This window comes from Mobula hypostoma, chromosome 1 (genome assembly GCF_963921235.1).
Source record: "Mobula hypostoma chromosome 1, sMobHyp1.1, whole genome shotgun sequence".
Lineage (NCBI taxonomy): Eukaryota > Metazoa > Chordata > Chondrichthyes > Myliobatiformes > Myliobatidae > Mobula > Mobula hypostoma.
In genome coordinates this window covers 149,558,019-149,578,458 of record NC_086097.1, presented here as the reverse complement: position 1 = coordinate 149,578,458, position 20,440 = coordinate 149,558,019, and the positions used below count along the sequence as shown (strand labels likewise).

Below are 20,440 nucleotides of genomic sequence, written 5' to 3'. Positions count from 1 at the left end.
AGATACATTTCCAACAATTGGAATATGTTTCCATGATGCCCATTGACTTCAATCTTTCCAAGCCTCCTTTCTGCTACCCTGGGCGCTAATCATGGCTTGCTGTCAAAGGCAGTTTAGGGTAATAGATTCATAAAGCACAGAAATGCAATATTTGGCCTATCGTTTTGCCTCTCTATGCTTCCATGCCATGCCTATTTAAGAATCTGTTTGAATAGCTCTTGAGCATAATATTTTATATGACTCAAACATCTCCTCTGGAAGCATTTTGCAAAGTTCAATCACTATCTGTGCAAAACAACTAATCCTTCAGATCCCTGGCAAAACTTCACCTTCTCATCTTTAGCCTATGCCCTCTTATTTTTGATATTTCAACCTTGAGATATCTGTTCGATCTGTGCTTCTCCTACCCTTGTATATTTCTGGAGACAGTTGTGGCCACAGCTCAGAACATCACAGAAAACAATGTCCCTTCCAGGGATTCTGTCTGAACTTCTCACTGCCTCACTAAAGCAGCTGACGTCATCCCTCTCAGCCTGGACATTGATCTATATGAACAGTAGACAAGACAAGCTTTTCACTGTACCTCGGAACATGTTTCAATAATAAACCAATTCCACTTCCAATTCTTCAGGTCACTCCTCAGTCTTTTTCCTCAGGAAATAAGCCTAGTCATTCCAATTTCTTCCTATAACTCTAATTTGTCTAAATCAGGCAACACGCTGGTACCCTTCTGCACCCTTCTCATCTGTCTTACAGTGTGGCCTCACACAGTTTCTTGCGTCTGCATTGTTGGGGACTGTTACCTGCTAAGAGTTCTTCCATAAGTGAGCTAACATTTGATAGAAATCTGTGGACACGTTTAAGACAGCCTTGCTGGCAGTCTACATGCATTTAGGGTTACAAAGTTCGACTCACTAAATCAGTTTAGGGAATTCAGTAATATATTGTACTGTAAATGTTTTGAATGCTCTGTATTTCAGTAGCATGGTGTGTTTACCTGACAGGCACCAGTCTCTGGCATTGTTCATGAAGTTTTCAGTCACTACAGGGGTATAGCTGCTGATGTGTAAAATATCAAAGGAGGTCATTGCCGAGTCAAGGACTGGAGGCACCTTCAGCATTTGCCAATGATTCAGTGAAACTGCAAACAAAATATAGTCATAATAATAATAGCAATAATGATAACAACAGCAAACATCAACATCATGAAGTGGAAACATATAGTCACTTAACTCATAATGCCTTAAGTGATCCAAGTGAGAGTAGTATTGAGTGTGTGTTCCCTTGTCCTCATTAACTCTTAAGTTCTGAAATGCAGTACCTCTACTGCAGGGGTCCCCAACCTTTTTTGCACTGCGGACCGGTTTCATATTGACAATATTCTTGCGGACCAGCCGACCGGGGCGGGGGGGATGGGTTAGGGTTACCAACATACAAGAGTAGCAGTCAAATACATTGTGTTTACCCCGAGAAAGTCTACAATGACCATGAAGCCTTGCGCTAGCACCAGTGCGCGTGCGTAATTTGCACGTGTGTGTACGTGCCGATTTTTAAAAAATTGTTTTTGACAATTCTGTTTGGGGGAAGTGTTAATCATGACTGGAACATAGGTGATAAGTGGCTAATACACTCAATTTCGTTTCTAAAAGGGATTATCTAACGAATTTTATATTAAACACACAGCGCATATTTTCCTTGCATGGATATACCAATAAGCCAATTATCAGGGGAGGACAGGGGAGCTTGAAGTGTTGAACGAACTTCAGTAGAAGTGGTAGAGGCAGGTTCCATATTATCACTTAAAGTTAAAGTGGACAGCTATATGGACAGGAAAGGAAAGGAGGGTTATGGGCTGAGTGCAGGTTGGTGGAACGAGGTGAGAGTAGCGTTCAGCATGGACTAGAAGGGCAGAGATGGCCTGTTTCCGTGCTGTAATTGTTATATGGTTATAAAAGTCAATAGCATCATAACATTTTAAGTAATGTTTGGATATTAAACACACACCGCATATTTTCCTCGTATGAACATACAAAATCATTGCAACACACCAATATCGCTGAATTAGTGGGAGCCCTGGGCTGAATACTTGTTTTCCTGCTACAAGACGGTGCCATCGAGGGGTGATGGGAGACAGCGATACTCGAAGGGGGTTCCTTATGTCCAGTCTATTCCACAATTTAGTTTTCGTTGCATTCATTGCGGAGATATGTTGGAAATGGAACCAACATTTTCAGTGCTTTCGTGGCTATCTCAGGATATTTAGCCTTGCCTTTGATCCAGAATGCCGGCAGAGATGTTATGTCAAACATACTTTTCAGCCCACCGTCATTTGCAAGCTCGAGGAGTTGATCTCCTTCCCGCGCTGACATGGGTGGCTCATGTGTAATAACCTCGCGTACGTTCAAGCTCAACAGTGCGTGACAGGGAATGAGGAAAGGGGCAGCTGACTCGTATCGCCAAATCATATCGTTTCCTTGCGGCCCGGTACCGGTCCGCAGCCCGGTGGTTGGGGACCACTGCTCTACTGTACTTCCTCAGGAGGCTAAAGAAATTTGGCACATCACCGTCGACCCTTAGCAATTTTCTGGATAAGACAGGGTACCCATATTCCAATTCCAAGAATGTTGTGACAAAAAGGTGAAATGAAAGATAGAGAGCAGGGGAAAAGAAGAAAGGGAGATGAATAAAAAGAGAAGTTTTTAAAAGAAATATATCTTCCAGGCTAAAATACCCATAACTTGCATATACTGTACACAATGAAATTAACATTTCTAATTATGTCAGTAGTAATCAAAATTGTTTCTGTGTCTGATGGCTGTGGGTACGTGTTATGCTCTGGAAAACTGAGCATAAAGACCTAGACTGGAACTCTAGCGAGAATGCTGTGTTGCTAGAAGCTCCGACTTTTGGTTAAAATGTTAAACTCAAGCTCCATCTGGTCTCTCAGGCAGATATAAAAATCATTTGAAAACATTTCAGAGGAGTCAAATTGCAGTCCATCCCCTCACCCATATTGATCCCTCGATCAACATTACATTACTTAGTCATTATTGCATTGCTGCTTATGGGAGCTCGATACACTTACATTGGCTTATTTCCTTCATTGCAATTAGACTTCAAGGTAGCTTCACTGACTGCACCTTGTGACCTCCAGAAAGGGATGGGAAGATTGCTATTGAAATACAAGTCTTTCTAATCTCAGCTGGTAAACCACACAGACCAGAAAGCTGTCTGATGGCAATTGTTACCTCTGGCAACCTGAAGGCCAAATTTGTTGATGCAGGAAAGGCTAGGATTGTATGCTTCAATAGTTCCTCTGTGGGGCTTCAGCAATAGTTCAGGATAAGATGGTAAAACCTACAGTGCATCCCATGCCAGGAAGCTGAAACCATCGGAAATCGTTAACATTTCCTAAAATAATGGCATACAATTGACAACAGTAAGATATGGCTGTAGTCATCCGCCAGTGACATTGATTTTCCACTAAGAGCTTTATTACATAGTTGTAATGCTACAGACTGATGATTTGAGAGATTATGAGAGAGTCATAGAAGATGGAAACAAGCCATTCTTCCCACACCTTTGCTGACCAGTGGGCATTTATTTGTATTAATCCCTCACCCAGAACTTGGCCTGTAATCTTCTAAGCCTAAGTGATTCAAGTGCTCATCTAAACACTTCATAGATGCTGTCATCGATTCTGCTTCCATCATTCTTTCAGTCAGTGTATCAGGGCACTTAACACTTCTGGGTGGAACAGGTCCCCCCTTGATCCCCTCTAAATCCCTCACCCCTTCCTCTACTTCTATCTACCTCTGGTACAAAGAAGTTTCCACAGTCTATCCCATCTGTACTCTTCATAATTTTATATTACTCAATTAACCTTCACTCCAGGGAAAATGACCTAGCCCCTCTATGCTTTCCACATAACTGAAATGCTCAATCCCAGGTAAGATCCTGGTAAATCTCCTCTGTACCTTCTCCAGTGATATAACACTTCCTATACTGTGGTGATCGGAACTGTACACAGTACTCCAGCTGAAGTCTGACTAACGTTTCATAAAGTCAGAGTAAAACCTCCCTGATCTTGTATTCACTGCCCAAAGAAATGAACGGTAGTAACCCATAGAGGAAGCTAACCTATTGTTTCACCTTTTCCAATTTTCATCACTATCAATTAGACACTACCAGATGGTCATCAGTACCATTTTGCTGGAGACTGCAGTGGGAGTGAGCCACCAGTTTCAGATTACATGGCTTGTATTAGGAGATAGCTGGGGCTCACTTGTAACACTTTTACTTCTGAACCAAAAGTTAAGAGTCCAAGCAATTATTAATTTCAGAGACAGACACATAATAAATACCAAGGCAATATGCATTGCTGCTCTGCCAAAGTTCTCACTTTTCCTTTTGGAAGTTAAATTAAGGTTTTTTACCACCATCTCACGTGGTCTTAAATAACCAAAATGGTAGTCTCTGAAAACTGAAATGATTCTGCTGTGCTGCTGGAGAATAATCATCCCTTAGTTCACATCACTGAAGCACATAATTATCCCCTTGCCATCTGCAAATTGGAGACATTCCAATAAATGCACCTTAGAAGATATTTTATTAGTTCTAAACTGCTTTGGAAGTTCTGAGGAATTGAAATTAAGTTCTTCTCCTTTATCCATTATTCAATATTGTAAATATCAGACCAGAAAAATTACATTTAGCCAATTGACTTTGGGATCTTAGCTCATATACAGTATTTAAGATTAGAGAACTATTTTACAACCCAAATGGACAAAAGAAATTAATGGTGACCAATCAAATTAGAGCAACAATTGCTAGACTTCATTCTTGTGGTTTTGTTATGTACCTCTTTGAATTATGGTGGAACCTTTACCAGGAAGTGGTGGTTTTCTTTTGTCAAGGTAAATAATGTACGCATTGTCTGTGGTATATCACATTGTTACAGTGGGTAGGAACTATTGTTTTATGTGGTTTCCCTAAGAAAGGGGGAGCCTTAACCAAAATGAAGGCTGGCAAAGGCTATAGAGTATAACTGGGAGGCTTCTGACTTTCTTTCAGAAAATGATTCATTTCCTTCATGCTCTTCCTTTCATAAAACAAATGTTTCAGCTTGCTAAGTATAATTCAAACAATTATAGCATAACTTCTTTGCTGCATTCATTGCGCTCGTGTTTAGAAAGCTTGTGAAATTTATTGTAAAAATTCTCTCACAATGTTGCTGGGAATAGAATTCCAGAATTTTGGCTTAATGATAATGACAAACAACAGCATCCTTTAAAGTTGGAATGTTCTGCAATTCAAAGTGAAACTTACATCTGGGTGCTGAGAAGTTGCTTAACCAGTGTGGTTGGTCATCGGCATCAACCATAAATGGAAAATGAACACCTTGATTAAGGTCTCCCACCTGAAGTGTTAAATCATATTTATTGTAATGTTTCTGTCTGCCTAATTTGGAGTGCAGGCTCCCATATAAATACTTATTGTTCACCCTTAAATTATGGGAGCTTGTAATGGGATTAGCTAACAGGGACCGGAAGTTCAGTATACATTGTCATCCCACAGTGAGCAGAGCATCACCCAGAAAAAGAAATTGTGCAGTTACACCATGAACCACGTTGTCTAAATAAAGGGATTAGACCAGATTGTGCATCATGTATAACATTTCTTTCTCTCCAACTTTAATCTTCTTTATCCTTCAAATCTTTATGCCAATTGTATAATTGAGCAAGGAAAGTTGGCAAGTATAAACATTTTTTGAGTGTACCTTTTTGAGGAAGTGGTGGAAGGCTAACTTCTGGACACATGTTGAGCACAGGATTCCATTGACTTACTGCAAATAAAAAAAAGAGGCAAATTAGTGCATTGTTCATAACCCAAGAGACTGATCTTTACAACTCTGATTTTATTCCCCCCCCCCACCATGAAGTCACCAGCTGTTTTGCAGATGCTATATGCAATACCTCACCCATGCAATTATTCGGCTTGCATGGATTCAACAGTGAGTGCTAACAGATAACACTTCTATAGTTGTGGAAGCTTAATTACTACTATTTTGGATTCTCAACTAAATTCCTCTTGGATGTATTTTCTACAGAGCAATAGACAAATAATTGGAACTCTGGCTGATTTTACTCTTATATCTCTTTACCCATCACTCAAATTCTCACTTAGCTGAAGTTCGATATACAGTTCAATCTCCATCTTTCCTGATCTATGTGGAATGGTTCCATTGTGCAAGATTCCTTCAGCAGTTCTTTTTCACCATAAATCAGAAAAAAAAAATAATTTTCCAAGTGGAGGACATATTGCCGAACTTGTAGCACATTTAGCAGTTAGCAGCTGAGTCAAAAATGCATTCTAATACCATGGCTTGATTCAGAGTTCTATTAAAAGTGGTTCATTCCTTTGACCAAATTTTGGATCTCGGTTATTGTATCAATGGAAGCACAATTGGAGATATTGAAGTTTTCCAGATCTATAAATAGTAAACTTTGCCCATTTCAAAGTGGTGATGTAAGAGCTGTTAAGAACAGATGGAGTAGCCAATAAATGCATCAGAGTATCTCTGTTTCAGAGTTAATGCAAAATGCTACCAGATGCTCCTGTCAGATCAGTCAAGATGAACATTAAATGATACCAAAGGATGGAATTCCTGTGTTTGCCACCAGCAGAGTGCAATTAGGGATGTAAAATATATCACCAAAATTAGAGTAAAAATCAGACAAGCTTTCTTTGTTGTTTGGCAGCTATTAAACTTTGTAATGAATACAACATCCCCAAATTACAAAACACAGATTAGAATTTCTTAAATTTACTTTGGTTCAAATAAAGTATAAAATTAAGTTTAGAATTAGGAATAATGTCAACATGTTGGAGTTTTCATATATTTTTGAACCATTCATAGAAAATTAATCTGTGTTGAGATTTGCACTGTAATTTCTACTTCCTTAAATTCAATCTGTCTTCAGTAAAGGACAAAATGAAAATACAGTGGGTTCCGGTGAATTGGGCCATCGGTTTATCAGGGCAGCAGCTTATTTGGGACAACTCTTAAAGAGCAAAAACTAATCAGAAAAATAGTCAGGATTCACTTCGTTTATTTGGGACAGTATGCAGTTTAATTGGGACTGGAAACTTGCCAAACAGTTTCTAAATAAGATTGCACTTGTGCGGATGTTGGACACTACATCATGCTTAGAGTGAACAGTTTTTAAAATAACGTCAATAGCGAGCATTTTTGTTTAAAAATCAGATACCTTTTTCATTGATAGTTAGCAAGAAATAAGCATTAAGACAATTCTGAACACTTTTGCTCACTGGGGTTTCAAGTATTCAGGCTTGGAGATGCCAGAAATGGCCGGGAGTGAAAATGAAATGATTTCATCAGTTCAGCAAGATAGGAGCAATGAAGAATTTGAGGGTATTGACAATCATCTTGAATGTTACAATGCAAATGAAGATTTGGAGGATGCAATTGCTGAAAACATTGCATGAAGGCAGTGATTTTGTTCATTTACAGTTACTCAAAAGAACACAGCAGCAGACACTGGATGAATTCCTCCTTCGGGATCTATTAGGAACTAATACCCAGTAGTATTGGTAGTATTCTAATTTGTACTGTATTTCATTCAAGTACATAATTTGTTACTCAGTTTAAATGGTAGTTTGCATTTTTTATACCTTTATATCTTTTTCCACGAAATTTTGACTAATTGGGGCAGCAGCTTAGTTGGGCTAAAATGTTCTAGTCCCAATGTGTCCTAATTAACCGGAATCCGCTGTATATAGGCTTCCAGAAAGGTTTGTTTTTGTAAATGGTGTACCTAATAGTGGTTGATAGGCTGAACATTTAAATTTTGTACCTAAAAGGGAAAAAAGGTGCAGTTATTTCCACTAACTTGTGCTCATGCACATGCTAATTAGATTGCAGAAAGTGTCTGTGTATGTGATGATAACAAGTTACCATACAGATTTGTTTTATGATCTCATTTTAAATGTCACTCCTTGAAACTAAATTGTTTATGCCGAAAGAAGAAAAGCACTCTTATTAATATAGCAACATTGAAAGGGAATTGTGGTTGATTTGGTACAGATGGATTTTCAAATGGTGATTAGTAAGGTGCCATATTTTAGACTTGTTATCAACATTGAAGGATATGGAATAAATGGATAAAACTGGCTATGTAATAGGAGGTACAAAGTAAAAGTGAAAGATTGTCTTTTGGACAGGTGGTGGGTACAAAGGAGTTTCCCTGGGTTCAATACTAGAACAAATGTTTCTCTTAATATGTATTAATGAGTTAACATTGAATATTCTGGGAACAATGACCTATGTGCAGATGATACAAAACTTTGAGGTACTGTGAACTGTGAAGAGAATAGAAATAGCCATGTGGCTAGAATGGGAAAATACACAACATATGAATATAGTGCTTAGAAATCTGAAGACTTACAGTTTGGGAAGAAGCACGAGGAGAGGCAAAAATTGGAGGGCACAATTCTGAATGGCTAAAGGAACTGAATGGTCTGAGGTTATACATTATATGTATTTTTCATTGAAGGCTGCAGGCCAGGTTAAACAAGGATTAAAAAGAATCATGGAATCCTGGTTTTCATAAGAAGCACTGAGCAAGGAAGCTATGATAAAATCATTAAACACTTTTTGTACAGAATTAGAATATTTTAGTCCTACCCTTGGTGTCCCTCTGCAACCTCTCCAAAGTGTTTACATCTACTAGGAAAGATGTGAATACTTCAGAAAAGTTGCAAAGGGGATTAGCTGAAGTGTTTGCAGCATTTAGGGACTTTATTTATAAGGATAGGTTGAGTATCTTCTAATAGAGGTGTTTAAAATGATAGATAACACAGAGAACTGAAGAGGAAATTTTCCCATTGACAGGGAGTTGGGCGTCAAAAACCAGGAAATATAGGGTGAAAATGATTGGCAAATTGACAAAATACAAGGACTTTTTTTTATTGCAACCAGTGACTAGTTCTGGAATTCACTGCCAGGCATTGTCAAGGAAACAAATTTGATTGCAGCATTTAAAAGGGAGCTGGATAAGTATCTGAAAGGATTGCAGAGCAACGGGAGAGGGGTCACATAACTTCCTTCCGCACTGTAATCATTCTGCGATTTGGTTACTTTACATATTTTTAATTTTTTTTTTGGAGTGATGTGATTTTTAGGCCAGACTTGAGGGGGTGAATGGCTTTCCTTCCATGCTGAAACCATTCTGCAATATGGTGGCTTAATTTTAATTCTTTATGGTGGCATGTTTGGATTGAGTACCACAGTCATCAAGGAGGATGTTAGGACAAGAGGATGGAACACTTGCGAACATTTGGGAACCCAATGTCAGCTCCAGGTACATTCAAGTTACACAAACAGATCAGAAATTAAAATGCAGTGAGGATTGCCAAATAATATGTTGGTCTCCCATCTGTGAGACATGTAATTGTAGTAAGATGAATGTAAATCCTTTTTTAAAGGTGAAGCGAGTGGAAATAGAATACTTACCAGGCTTTTGATACCATCCAAATGGATAGATTAGAGGGTTCACGTCAGCTGATTCACATTCCAGGATATGCCAGCTTTGTACTTCCTCGCTGCAGGATTGCACTCCAAAACTATTCAGTGTAAGGCAAGTAATCTCCGAATCTATCACAAGTATTTAATGAGAAAATAAATACCGATAAAGAAGTCCTCACTCCTCTTTGCCAATTATAGAGGTAATAATCACATTCATTACTTCCATTCATTATTATCCAGTTATTGAGTACTTGTTACAGAGAGCCAAAACAAGTAATGCCTATTAGTCAGCTGACAACCAATCCCAGGCTGAATTTCACTAATTGATAATTTTTCCATCAAGTTTTTAAATGTTCTTTGGTTAAACCATTTAAATAGTCCTGCTATGGGAAGTACGGTTGAGTTTAGAGTTTGAGATTTGGTAGTTGTGTGGTTTTACTGAATAAAGGAGTATTGATTTTCCAGTTTTGTCCTTTCTGCTAGCTTCAAGTCTCATCAGTAGTTATAGGCGAGCAAACACCACAGTGCTATTACCATGAAGGTAATCATTCACACAGTAACACAGACACACAAAGCCTTCCATCTACAAATTTCACCATAATTATGCAAGTACATGCACACACACACACACACACATACTGCTAGCAATACTCAAGAACATTGAGTAAGCATTTAGCACACACTGCTAAAGTCAGTCAATCAACAAGTCCTGAGATTTTCCAGATTTTCTTGGTGAATAATCTGGAAAATCTCAGGACTTGTTGCCTATCAATTTCTAGTACAAGTCAATGAATTTGGTCCAGTGACAGATCTCTCAGTGGAAGAGCATTTCAGAGACAGTGATCATAACTCCCTGACAAAGCCTTGCACAAGGATCAGACAGTTAGTATGGAAAGAAGTTAATTGGAGGAAGGTTGATTATGATGCTATTAGACAAATTTGGAAGTGCAAATTGGAAACAAATGTTCTCAGGGAAATGTACAACAGAAATGTGGAGGCTGTTTAGGAAGTACTTGCATAGGGTTCTGGTTAAGTTCATCCCATTGAGGCAGGGAAAGGCTGATATAGGTAAGTCACAGATAGAATGGACAGCCAGCACCTTATTCCCAGTGTAGCATTGGCCAATATGAGCGGGCATACTTTTGGCTTTGGCTTCCTCTGCTCTTTACGCCACAATAGTTTTCAGGATCTGGTATCTTTTGCTACATTTTGAATAACCACAAGTGTTTATGATCAGGTGGAGCGGGAGAGGGGCTAGGAATTTAGATATTAGCTATTCACTTTATTTACACAACCTCTTCTGCCCCTTTAACATTTATTCATTGGCTTCTTCCCTTCTCTCTATAAAATATGCCACACTGTTCTCATTTATTCACCATTAACTAATACCTGGTGTCTGCTGTCCTTTCAGAAATCCAAAGCCCTTGCAGCAAAAATCTTCATCACATAACCGTTCACATTCAAAAAACCTTAAGTTAAAAGAAACAAAAAAAATTATTAAACAATATTCTTTAGAGCAATATTCATTGAACCTCTTGCTCAGAGGTTCAAGATCCAAGTCAATTGTTTACACCCAGAAGCTGGGGGAGAAACACGCAGCATGGAGAACCCCACAGGGAGCTCTTAGATTTCATTACAGCTCCATGACTATTGTTTGAAAAGAAATACAGACGTGCAGGAGATGAACAAGTTTTATCTTATTTCTTCTTCAGTTGTTGACTGCATCTGATAGGTCACTGTTTCCTAAATTATGGTTTATTCACTTTTCTCTTGCAGAAAATTAATAAACAGTAGGGAAAATGACTCGAAGTCTGAACTTTGGTCAATATTCCACAGCTGTGCTTGGAGGCTCAAGACAAAGCTTGAAGAGCCCTATCAATGAAAGGGGCATTGATATGTATTGTGGATTCTTCTAAGCTGCTCTTGACAACTGAAGATCACTGTCTCTGTTTCACTCACTGAATCATGGGGGGGGGATCAAAAAAATTCCCGATGCATACAATGTAAGAATAATTAGCAATGTATGCAGTTCTGTAAAATCACTATGATCCAACAATCTTAAAGGAACATCTATACACAACACTAGTATAAATATATAACAAAGAGGAACACTATTGACCCACTACCTATATTATTTTATGATGTACGGATTGATCAAAGATCTTGCAAAGTTCCTGGACTGTTGCCAGAGCCTTAACATTGACCAAGTGAACAGTGAGGTGATAGGAGATGGAGGATAATGGAAGGAAGTGTTTCCTGCACTGGTGTACTGCAGGGATTGGTTCTATATATGACTTAAATGAAAATATAAAAGAAATGATGACTAATTTAGCTGATGAAAAAAATTGGTGGAGTTGTAGGTATTGAAGAAGGGTGTCTAATGGCACAATGGGTAGATCAGTTGAAAAGCTGAGCAGAGTGGTAACAGATGGAATTCTATTCCAGACAAGGGTGAGGTAATTCACTTTGGGTGGTCAAAATCTGGTAGGACATATAGAGTACATGTCAGGAACAGAGACATCACAATTGACAGGGACAAGGTGGAGCAAAAGGGCCTCTTTCTATGCTCTATGATTCTATAATTCCTTGAACAAAAGCAAACCAAATACTAACGCTTATCTCAAGAGGCGTGGCTTTAATTGAGACTGAACCCAACTACAGTACTGTACTAAGCTCTTAAAATTGGACTACAGCTGGGTTTGTTTGCCTTTTATGGTAATGTTACACAGATTTAGCAAATTGATACTAGTGCTTAAAAAATTTCACATGACAGATTGTGAAAATGGCTTGTGCATAAAAATAACCTGACTGAGAAATATAATATTAGAAAGTTACTTTCTTTAGAAAAAACTTTATAAAACTTTAAAATTAGAGCTTGCTTTCTGCGGTGAAATCAGGAGCAAGTTTTGTACACAAAGGGTCTTAGAATTTGGAAGTTTGCTTCTCAGAATACTTTTGCTACCAAAACAATTGGAGCATTCATGACTGGGACTGGTAAGCTTTTGTCAGGTAATGTCATGAAGCTGTATAAACGAAGTTAATCAGAAATGGTGGAGAAATCGCAAGGAAATAAGCAAAGTGTGAACCCAGAGAGAGCGAGCTCTTCAGTACGAAAGTGACTCAGAAGGTGAATACTTACCCAGCTTGGACTCCTTGTCTCATATTCAACCATTTTCTTACTGAGAACCCCTGCAGTTGTTGAAATGGCAAGCGGGTGTAGAAGTTTTTCACTGGGCCTTTTAGCACATCTGTAGGATAGAAAGTGTTATTCAAATCCACTGCTGATTGATAATCTGTAGCATGGCGTGAAGTAAGGCACTTCCCTGAATAGTTTAGGGACCTTTTTGCCATCTCACATTATGAAAATTATGACCACTGCAAGTTGTTAAGCCATATCACTGTGTCTTCTCAAAGTGCTAATTATTTCATTCCAGTAAGTGTCTAGGTAATAGTGCAGAAAATACAGGCCAAGACAGAAGATCAAGTACAGTAAAATCTTTTAAGGTAATCAAAGAAAAGTAGCTTTTGTTCACGTTATAAGATATGAATTTTTTTTTGCATCTGCTTCAGGGATAATTGATTACTTAGCTAAAACTCTTTCAGCAGTGGCCTTAACGTCACGTCAAATTCTACTTCAGACACCATTTTAGATTGTGATATATTATCCAGACTGGAGATACAGAAGCGCTTCACAGTTGGAGGCACATTCTTTTGGATATGATGTGAAGCAAAACATCTGTTTGCCCTCTCAGCCACTACGTCAAAGAAAAGCTTAGAACCCTCTCTGTGGTTGCTTATGTCCGAATTTAAAAGACACCCCACTCAGATGTGTTGTTTTCTCGTTGCTATTCATGTAGCCTTATTAGGCACAGGCCTACATTTCTGACTGTACTTGGGGGGAAAAAACACAAATTTTGTTAAATCTGCACTATAAAATCTCCTTTCTGAGACAAGGGTACATTATCTTTTATGGATGCATGCGTATGGACAAATTGCCATTGCCAATCTCTACATTCCATGAGAAGGTACTGTATAGTTTCTTTGTAGGTGCAAGATTTTCAGAATGCACTGAGGCACAGCAGATAACAATCCCAAAAAGGAAAGGTTTACTTTACACAACACACACAAAATGCTGGTGGAACACAGCAGGCCAGGCAGCATCTATAAGTACAGTCGACATTTCGGATCGAGACCCTTCGTCAGGACTAACGGAAAAAAGAGATAGTAAGAGATTTGAAAGTGGAAGGGGGGAGAGGGAGACCCGAAATGATTGGAGAAGACAGGAGAGGCTTTGCTTTACATCCAGCTCACACATTATGGATACACTGAACTTCTGAGCTGTTGCCATAACCTGAATGCCCATGAAAGTTTCACTACTGGGAAGCTGGAATACTATGTGACATCACCGTCTAATTAGTTCATACCAGAGGGTCAGGAAAAGCAATATGCCCCATTCCTTAAGGGTCATTACATGAGGGAAATTTAAGAGTTGACTGAAATTGCAGAACTGGAGTTATATGCAGTAATACTAGGCGATAAAGGAAAATTTCCTTCCTTACAGAAATTATAAAGTATAGTTTCATTTACTTATATTGCATGGTACAGGTCCTCTGGCCCAACAAGCCATACCACCCAGCAACCCACCTTTCTAACATTAGCCTAATCACAGGAAAATTGACCTACAAACCAATTTATCTGTGGAATGTGGGAAAAAACTGGAGCACCTGGAGGAAATCCACACTGTCTTGGGGAGAATGTACAAACTCTTTACAGATGGTTCCCGAATTGAACCCAGAACTCCGGAATGCCCCAATCTGTAATAGCACTGCGCTAACCACTACGCTACCCAGCTGCCCCAATTTATTCTATCTCAAGATTCTCCAGGACAGTAAAGCATAAATTTAGATTACAAATGGATCTGCACTCAAGTTTTCTAGATTATTAAACCAGTCTCCATTAATGAAGTAAATATCCTGCACCATTACTTCTCTACTGTCTGAAATTTTACTGTCTACTAGAAGTCTAACAGTTATGAGTTATAGAGTTCTTGAAAGTGAGTCTGTAGGTTGTGGAATCAGTTCAGTATCGTGATGAGTATAGTTATCCACATTGGTTCAGGAGCCTGATAGTTGCAGGATAATAACTGCTCCTGAACCTGGTGGTGTGCAACCAAAGGCTTCTGCACGCCTAGCTCGATGGTATTAGTGAGATTAGACCACGGGCTGATTGGTGGGGGTCCATGATGATTGAAGGAGCTTTCCAGGATGCAGCACTCCATGTTGATGTTCTCAAAGGTGGGGAGGCTTTTGCATGTGATGGACTGGGTTTTCCATTCCTGGGCATTGGTGTTTTGTAAGGTACATTTTCCAATTTTGTCAGGTAATTAAAGCTTAGTGGCACTGTGATTTCAATGAGACTAGTAAGAGGCTTCCAGAATTCAGAGAAAGGCTGGTGGAAGGGGCAGATGGGTGTTGATGAAAGTTAATGCGAGAAATGTGAAGTGTTGCATTTTTAGGAAGAAAGAGAAAAGGAAACAAACTTTGAGATCAATTGGCTGGAGGCTGGAGTCTTCGGGCAAAAGCAGGATGATCTGCAGCTATATGTGCATAGTCTGTTGACAGTTGAGAAAAGTGTTGAAAAATTCTTATGTTGTACTTTTTAAATAGAGATATTGCATGATGAAATCATGGTAGAACTGTATAAAGCAGTGGCTTGGGGGTAAGTGGGGTAATTCCAGGGTGCATTGCTTGGCAATGATGCAAGGACTCTGGAGAGGGAGCAGAAGCAAACAGAAATGAAATTAGCTTTGATGTAAAATGACACAATCAGAATCAGATTGAATATAATTTGCATATGTCATGAAATTTGTTATTATGTGGCAGCAGTGCATTACCATACATAAAAATAAAAATTGTAAATTACAGTATATATATATATACACACACACACACACACTCACTGTAATTCACAGTAAGTGGCCAAGTGGTTAAGGCATTCATCTAGTGATTTGAAGGTCACTAGTTCCAGCCTTGGCTGAGGCAGCGTGTGTGTCCTTGAGCAAGGCACTTAACCACACACTGCTCTGCGATGACACCGGTGCCAAGCTGTATGGGTCCTAATGCCCTTCCCTTGGACAACATCAGTGGTGTGGAGAGGGGAGACTTGCAGCATGGGCAACTGCTGGTCTTCCATACAACCTTGCCCAGGCCTGCGCCCTGGAAACCTTCCAAGGCACAAATCCATGGTCTCATGAGACTAACAGTTGCCTATATAATTCACAGTGTAGATACAATGTGAATATAACTTTATATAGAAAGTTAAATTAAATAAGTAGGGCAAAAAGAGAAAAAATGTCACTGAGTGTGTGCCTTCAGGCTCCTGTACCTTTTCCCCAATGGTAGCTATGAGAAGAGGGCAGAGGGCATATCCTGGGCAACAAGGATCCTTAATGGTGGATGCCACCTTTTTGAGACATCGCTCCTTGAAATTGTCCTGGATGCTGGTGCCCATGATGGAGCTGAATGCGTTTACAACTTTCTGCAGGTATTTTCAATCCTGTACAGATCCCCCCCTCCATCCCCCTGCCACCATACCAGACGGTGTTGCAACCAGTTAGAATGCTCTCCAGGGTACACAGTTCACAGTGATTCAATGTGAGCCAGTTTCAATTATATTGGCTCGGATCAGTTTCCTGCCTCATATAACAAATTAAACAAACGTATACTAAGTGCAATTCTTTTAAAAGTTTCTGAATTATTTATAATTCTATAGTCCATAAGTTGTTACTATAAATTAAGCAACTTTACTACAGTGTGGTGTGAAGAATTCAAAGACCCTGATAAAGGAAAACTTGGCAAAGTAGGATTGACCTCAGGCAATCTCTCGGACAGACTTTCCAGCATTTTTTCCATCCCCTCTTGTGGGACCCAACTCTTTAATCTGAACCTCACAGCTGAAGGAATCAACTGTCCGTAAAATGTTGTGCATCATAAAACCTCAGATGACGGCAACTAAACTGCAGATTGGTATCAGACCTTTCTTGAGTAACATGACTCTGATTTAATGATAACAAACTCCCGTGTTCGGGGGAGAAGTAGTGGTTAGAGCCTGTGGTTTGCAACCTTAGAATCCAGAATTTTACCCAAGTCATCGACAATGAGCAACCGACTCAAAATTGGCAGAATGCAAAGGGTTTTTTTAGTCATCACTTCAGCCCACAAGATTTACTGAAGTATCTGCTTAAAAATGTGGCAAGGGAAGTTTTAAACACAAGAGATGCTGTAAATCTTGAGCAACACATAATGAACTCTACCAGTCAGTCATCACCTATGGAGAGGAAGCAACAGTCAACATTTTGGCTGAAGCCCTTCATCCCAGTCCAAATGAAAAGTCTCAGACTGAAACATCAGCTGTTCATTCCCATCCGCAATAAGGAAAGTTTATACAAATTCCCAAATGTACTATGGTTGGCAATATTAATATCAGCAGTGCAGTGACGATTGTTAATTCAATGTCAGTTAACAGTTTGATCCAGAAGTCGCAATTGTACAGGCAATAAATTATCATGGGAAATGTTTGCATTGCTAACTTGTAAACTATTTATTGAATTTTTTTTCCTTTCTATCCTTTTTTATTCTTTTTTTAAATCCACTTTTTAAATCTCATTCAGCTTATTTCATTTTGTCCCCTCCCTTCAAAAGTCAGAGTTGACAAGTAACACAGTACTAAGGGACAGTCAAACACCTACTGAATCAGCATTTCAGTTTCTTTGAGAAATGATGATAGCAGAGGAACTATCCGCTCTCTCAGTCACCACTGTTCTGAAGGAGGTGTCTTAGCCTATAGGTATTTCTGAACCAATATCACTATAATAGATACCGGTGTCATCATTTCAATCTTGCTCGGCATAAGTGATTATTGTATTTCTCTTTTGCAGCATTGATTGCAACTCAGAGATTCACTGGCTGTAACACACTTATCAACTCCCTGAAGTTTCAGATACAAAGTATTCCTTTAACGTCTGACTTAACATAGTTATAACCTAAAACAACTTCGTTCTCAATGGTTTTCTATTTCTTTATGAATCCTTAAACCTTATAGAACAGTGGTTGGGTCTACAGACTCCTCAGAGATTCTTGGATAGATTCCAGGACATCCATGAACTTGGATGGGAAAAGCTTTTACCTCTATTTTCACTAACCTCTAACTGAAATTTAGCATTTCCTTCAGTTATGAATGTAGGCAACAAACCACAATAGTACTAACAATATCTGGGACTTTAATATTACAATTGTTCACAGCACGTTCATCACTACTTCAAAATTATGGTTGCTTTGTCAAAGACCACTCCACAGTTTAATGTTCTTATTCAAGCCAAGCATCTTAAAAAAAATAAAATTTAATTGTAACTTACCTGTATTTTAAATGTACTGTAGTCTAATGCATTAAAGAGGTACATATATTACTACATCACAAATATTTTTAATATTTTAATAACCATTTCAATATAATTGTTTTTGTAATCCTATGTAATTGATTTTATATATGTAACTACATTATTCTGAGGAGTCCATAGGTTTCATCGGACTGCCAAAGGCATCCCTGGCATAGTAAAATATTAAGAATCCCTATCGTAGATTGAGGAGATATACTGTTGGTCCTCTCAGTGTCAGATGCAATTATAAGCAAAAAGTGGATGACAATCCAAAAACAAACTGGATGAAATCTACATAAAATAGCTAACCCCTCTTCTCGGGAAGTGAGGCCAAGCTCTCCTTTTGCTAGTGCACAGGAAGGAGGCTCAGGACCTGCACCACCAGGTTCAGGAACAGTTATTACCCCTCATCCATCAGGCTCTTGAACTAGAGGGGATACTTCACTCAACTCGTCACTGAACTGGACTCACTTTCAAGAACTCTGCATCTCATGTTCTTGATATTTATTGTTTATTTATTTATTTTTTTTTGCTCTTTCTTTTTGTAGTTGCACAGTTAGTTTTTTATTTGCACAATAGTTGTATGTCCAACCCATTGGGTGTAGTCTTTCATTGATTCTGTTGTGTTTCTTGTATGCACAGTGATTGCCCGCAAAAAAATTAATCTCAGGGTTGTATATGGTGGCATATGCAAATTCACTTTGAACTTTAATGAAATTTATCAATATTCAGCTCACAGTCAGTAGTAAACACAGATAAGATACATTAGCTGAAATCGTTATTTTTCATTTGTGCAGCTCACAGGGTTTAAGCTGAGAGTACCTGTTGCTAGCATCTAACTAATGATTATTCCAAGGAAACTGATTCCAGCTGTTAAAATAGAAATGTAATGCCTCCCTGTCTCCATGGGCAATGTACAAAAATGAAAGTCTGAGTTGAATCCAAAGGGCAGGGATTCCTTTCATCATTGATCAGCTTGTTTAATTTGCAACAACACAGCATGAGAGAGATTATAATGACGGAAATATAAATTTTTAACCTTGTCCAGTAACACAGCAATTAGACAAAAGGTGAGTGAAAAGAAGGGGAGAACACTGGGATAGTAATAAGAATCTTCAAACATTTTACAGCCCTTTTTCAGATTGGAGGGCTCAGAAGCTGGAGTGGGTGTAAAACTATGCTCCATATGATATTTACCTCAAGGGCCATTAAATTTATGAATTTAATTTATGAAGTTCAGCCAAGAAAAATGATAAATTAGTTTTAAGTTTTGTCCACTGTGATCTAAAGGAGCAGCATATTCACAGGAGAAAAGTATTTGGCATAAATTGTAGGCCTGGCTCACTGACACAAAGTCTGTAGGTGTGTTACTGAATCACACTCATTCTAACAGATGAAATTCTGAAAGTGCATAATCTGTAGCTCCTAGAATACTAACAATGGTAACAGGCGGACAGTAATATGCAAGTCTCTGAAACCTTGCATCATTTCTTGGTTCTTGGAAATGCTCTGTTCCTCTGTTCCTGTTGACCCTCCTTTCTCTCGAGCTGTTTTTTTTTTGCCTCCATCTGCATTGAGATGACTGCGCTTTCTAAAACATCTTCTCGATCTGCTTCAGTTTCAAATATTCATCGGTTTTGTGTTAGCTAGTCTAAAACTCAGTCTTCATAATCTGCCCAGCTTAACATCTTCAATGCCAACACTCTGCCTTTCTGATCCTAGGATGTGGTCTGCAATCCACAGTTGTGGTGGGAAGTAGGTTGGTCAGGAATCAAACACAAGAGATCCTGCAGATGCTGGAAATCCAGAGCAACACACACAAAATGCTGGAGGAACTCAACAGGTCAGGCTGCATCTCTGGAAGATTCTTCCAGCATTTTGTGCGGCTAGGAATCAGCTGATTGTTCATAATATCACAAGAGTAAATGGAAAGCAGCAAAGGTCTGTGCGTTACAGATGCTGAACAGTTCTCTTAATCCATTAGAAAATCAAACACTTTTTACCACCTTTGTCCCATATTGTTTCTTACCCATGCCTAATTTTCAGAGCACAGAATTTGGTGCTGCTTAGAATAATATATAAATGCCCTTTCTTTCTGTGTACCTTTATAGCAGAGGAACTGCTAGACTAAAGTATATCAGGTCTGCCTTCCATACCATACAATGTAATAATAATATATTGCTATTATGGTAATCAATTTACACTGAGGGGGGAAACAACATGAGAAATGTCCCCAAAATTGGAAAGTCCTGACCACAAAAAGTATAATGTCATGTTTATAGTTACATCACACCACATCTCTAATGATAAGTATAATGTATCCAACACTCCCAGCAGACTACTTCATGACACTGCCGCTCAATGAATGAACTATTGTTTCCATAGCAACCTCCGAACACCTCCTTATCCTGTACACTCCTCTACTCCGGGTGCAGTTCATATCCATCAGTTCTACTGCT

General features: G+C 38.8%; 1 protein-coding gene across 1 annotated transcript in view; it reads right to left on the bottom strand.

Moving 5' to 3' along the window:
• The window catches only part of tg (thyroglobulin), a 348,151-nt gene that overhangs the window by 190,438 nt on the left and 137,273 nt on the right, over positions 1-20,440 (bottom strand). Inside the window, exons 29-33 of the mRNA XM_063057803.1 lie at positions 12,687-12,795; positions 10,937-11,016; positions 9,536-9,676; positions 5,780-5,845; positions 998-1,141 (exon numbers count right to left, since the gene is read on the bottom strand). Coding sequence (XP_062913873.1) covers positions 998-1,141; positions 5,780-5,845; positions 9,536-9,676; positions 10,937-11,016; positions 12,687-12,795 — 540 coding nt within the window. The remainder of the gene's footprint in view (positions 1-997; positions 1,142-5,779; positions 5,846-9,535; positions 9,677-10,936; positions 11,017-12,686; positions 12,796-20,440) is intronic.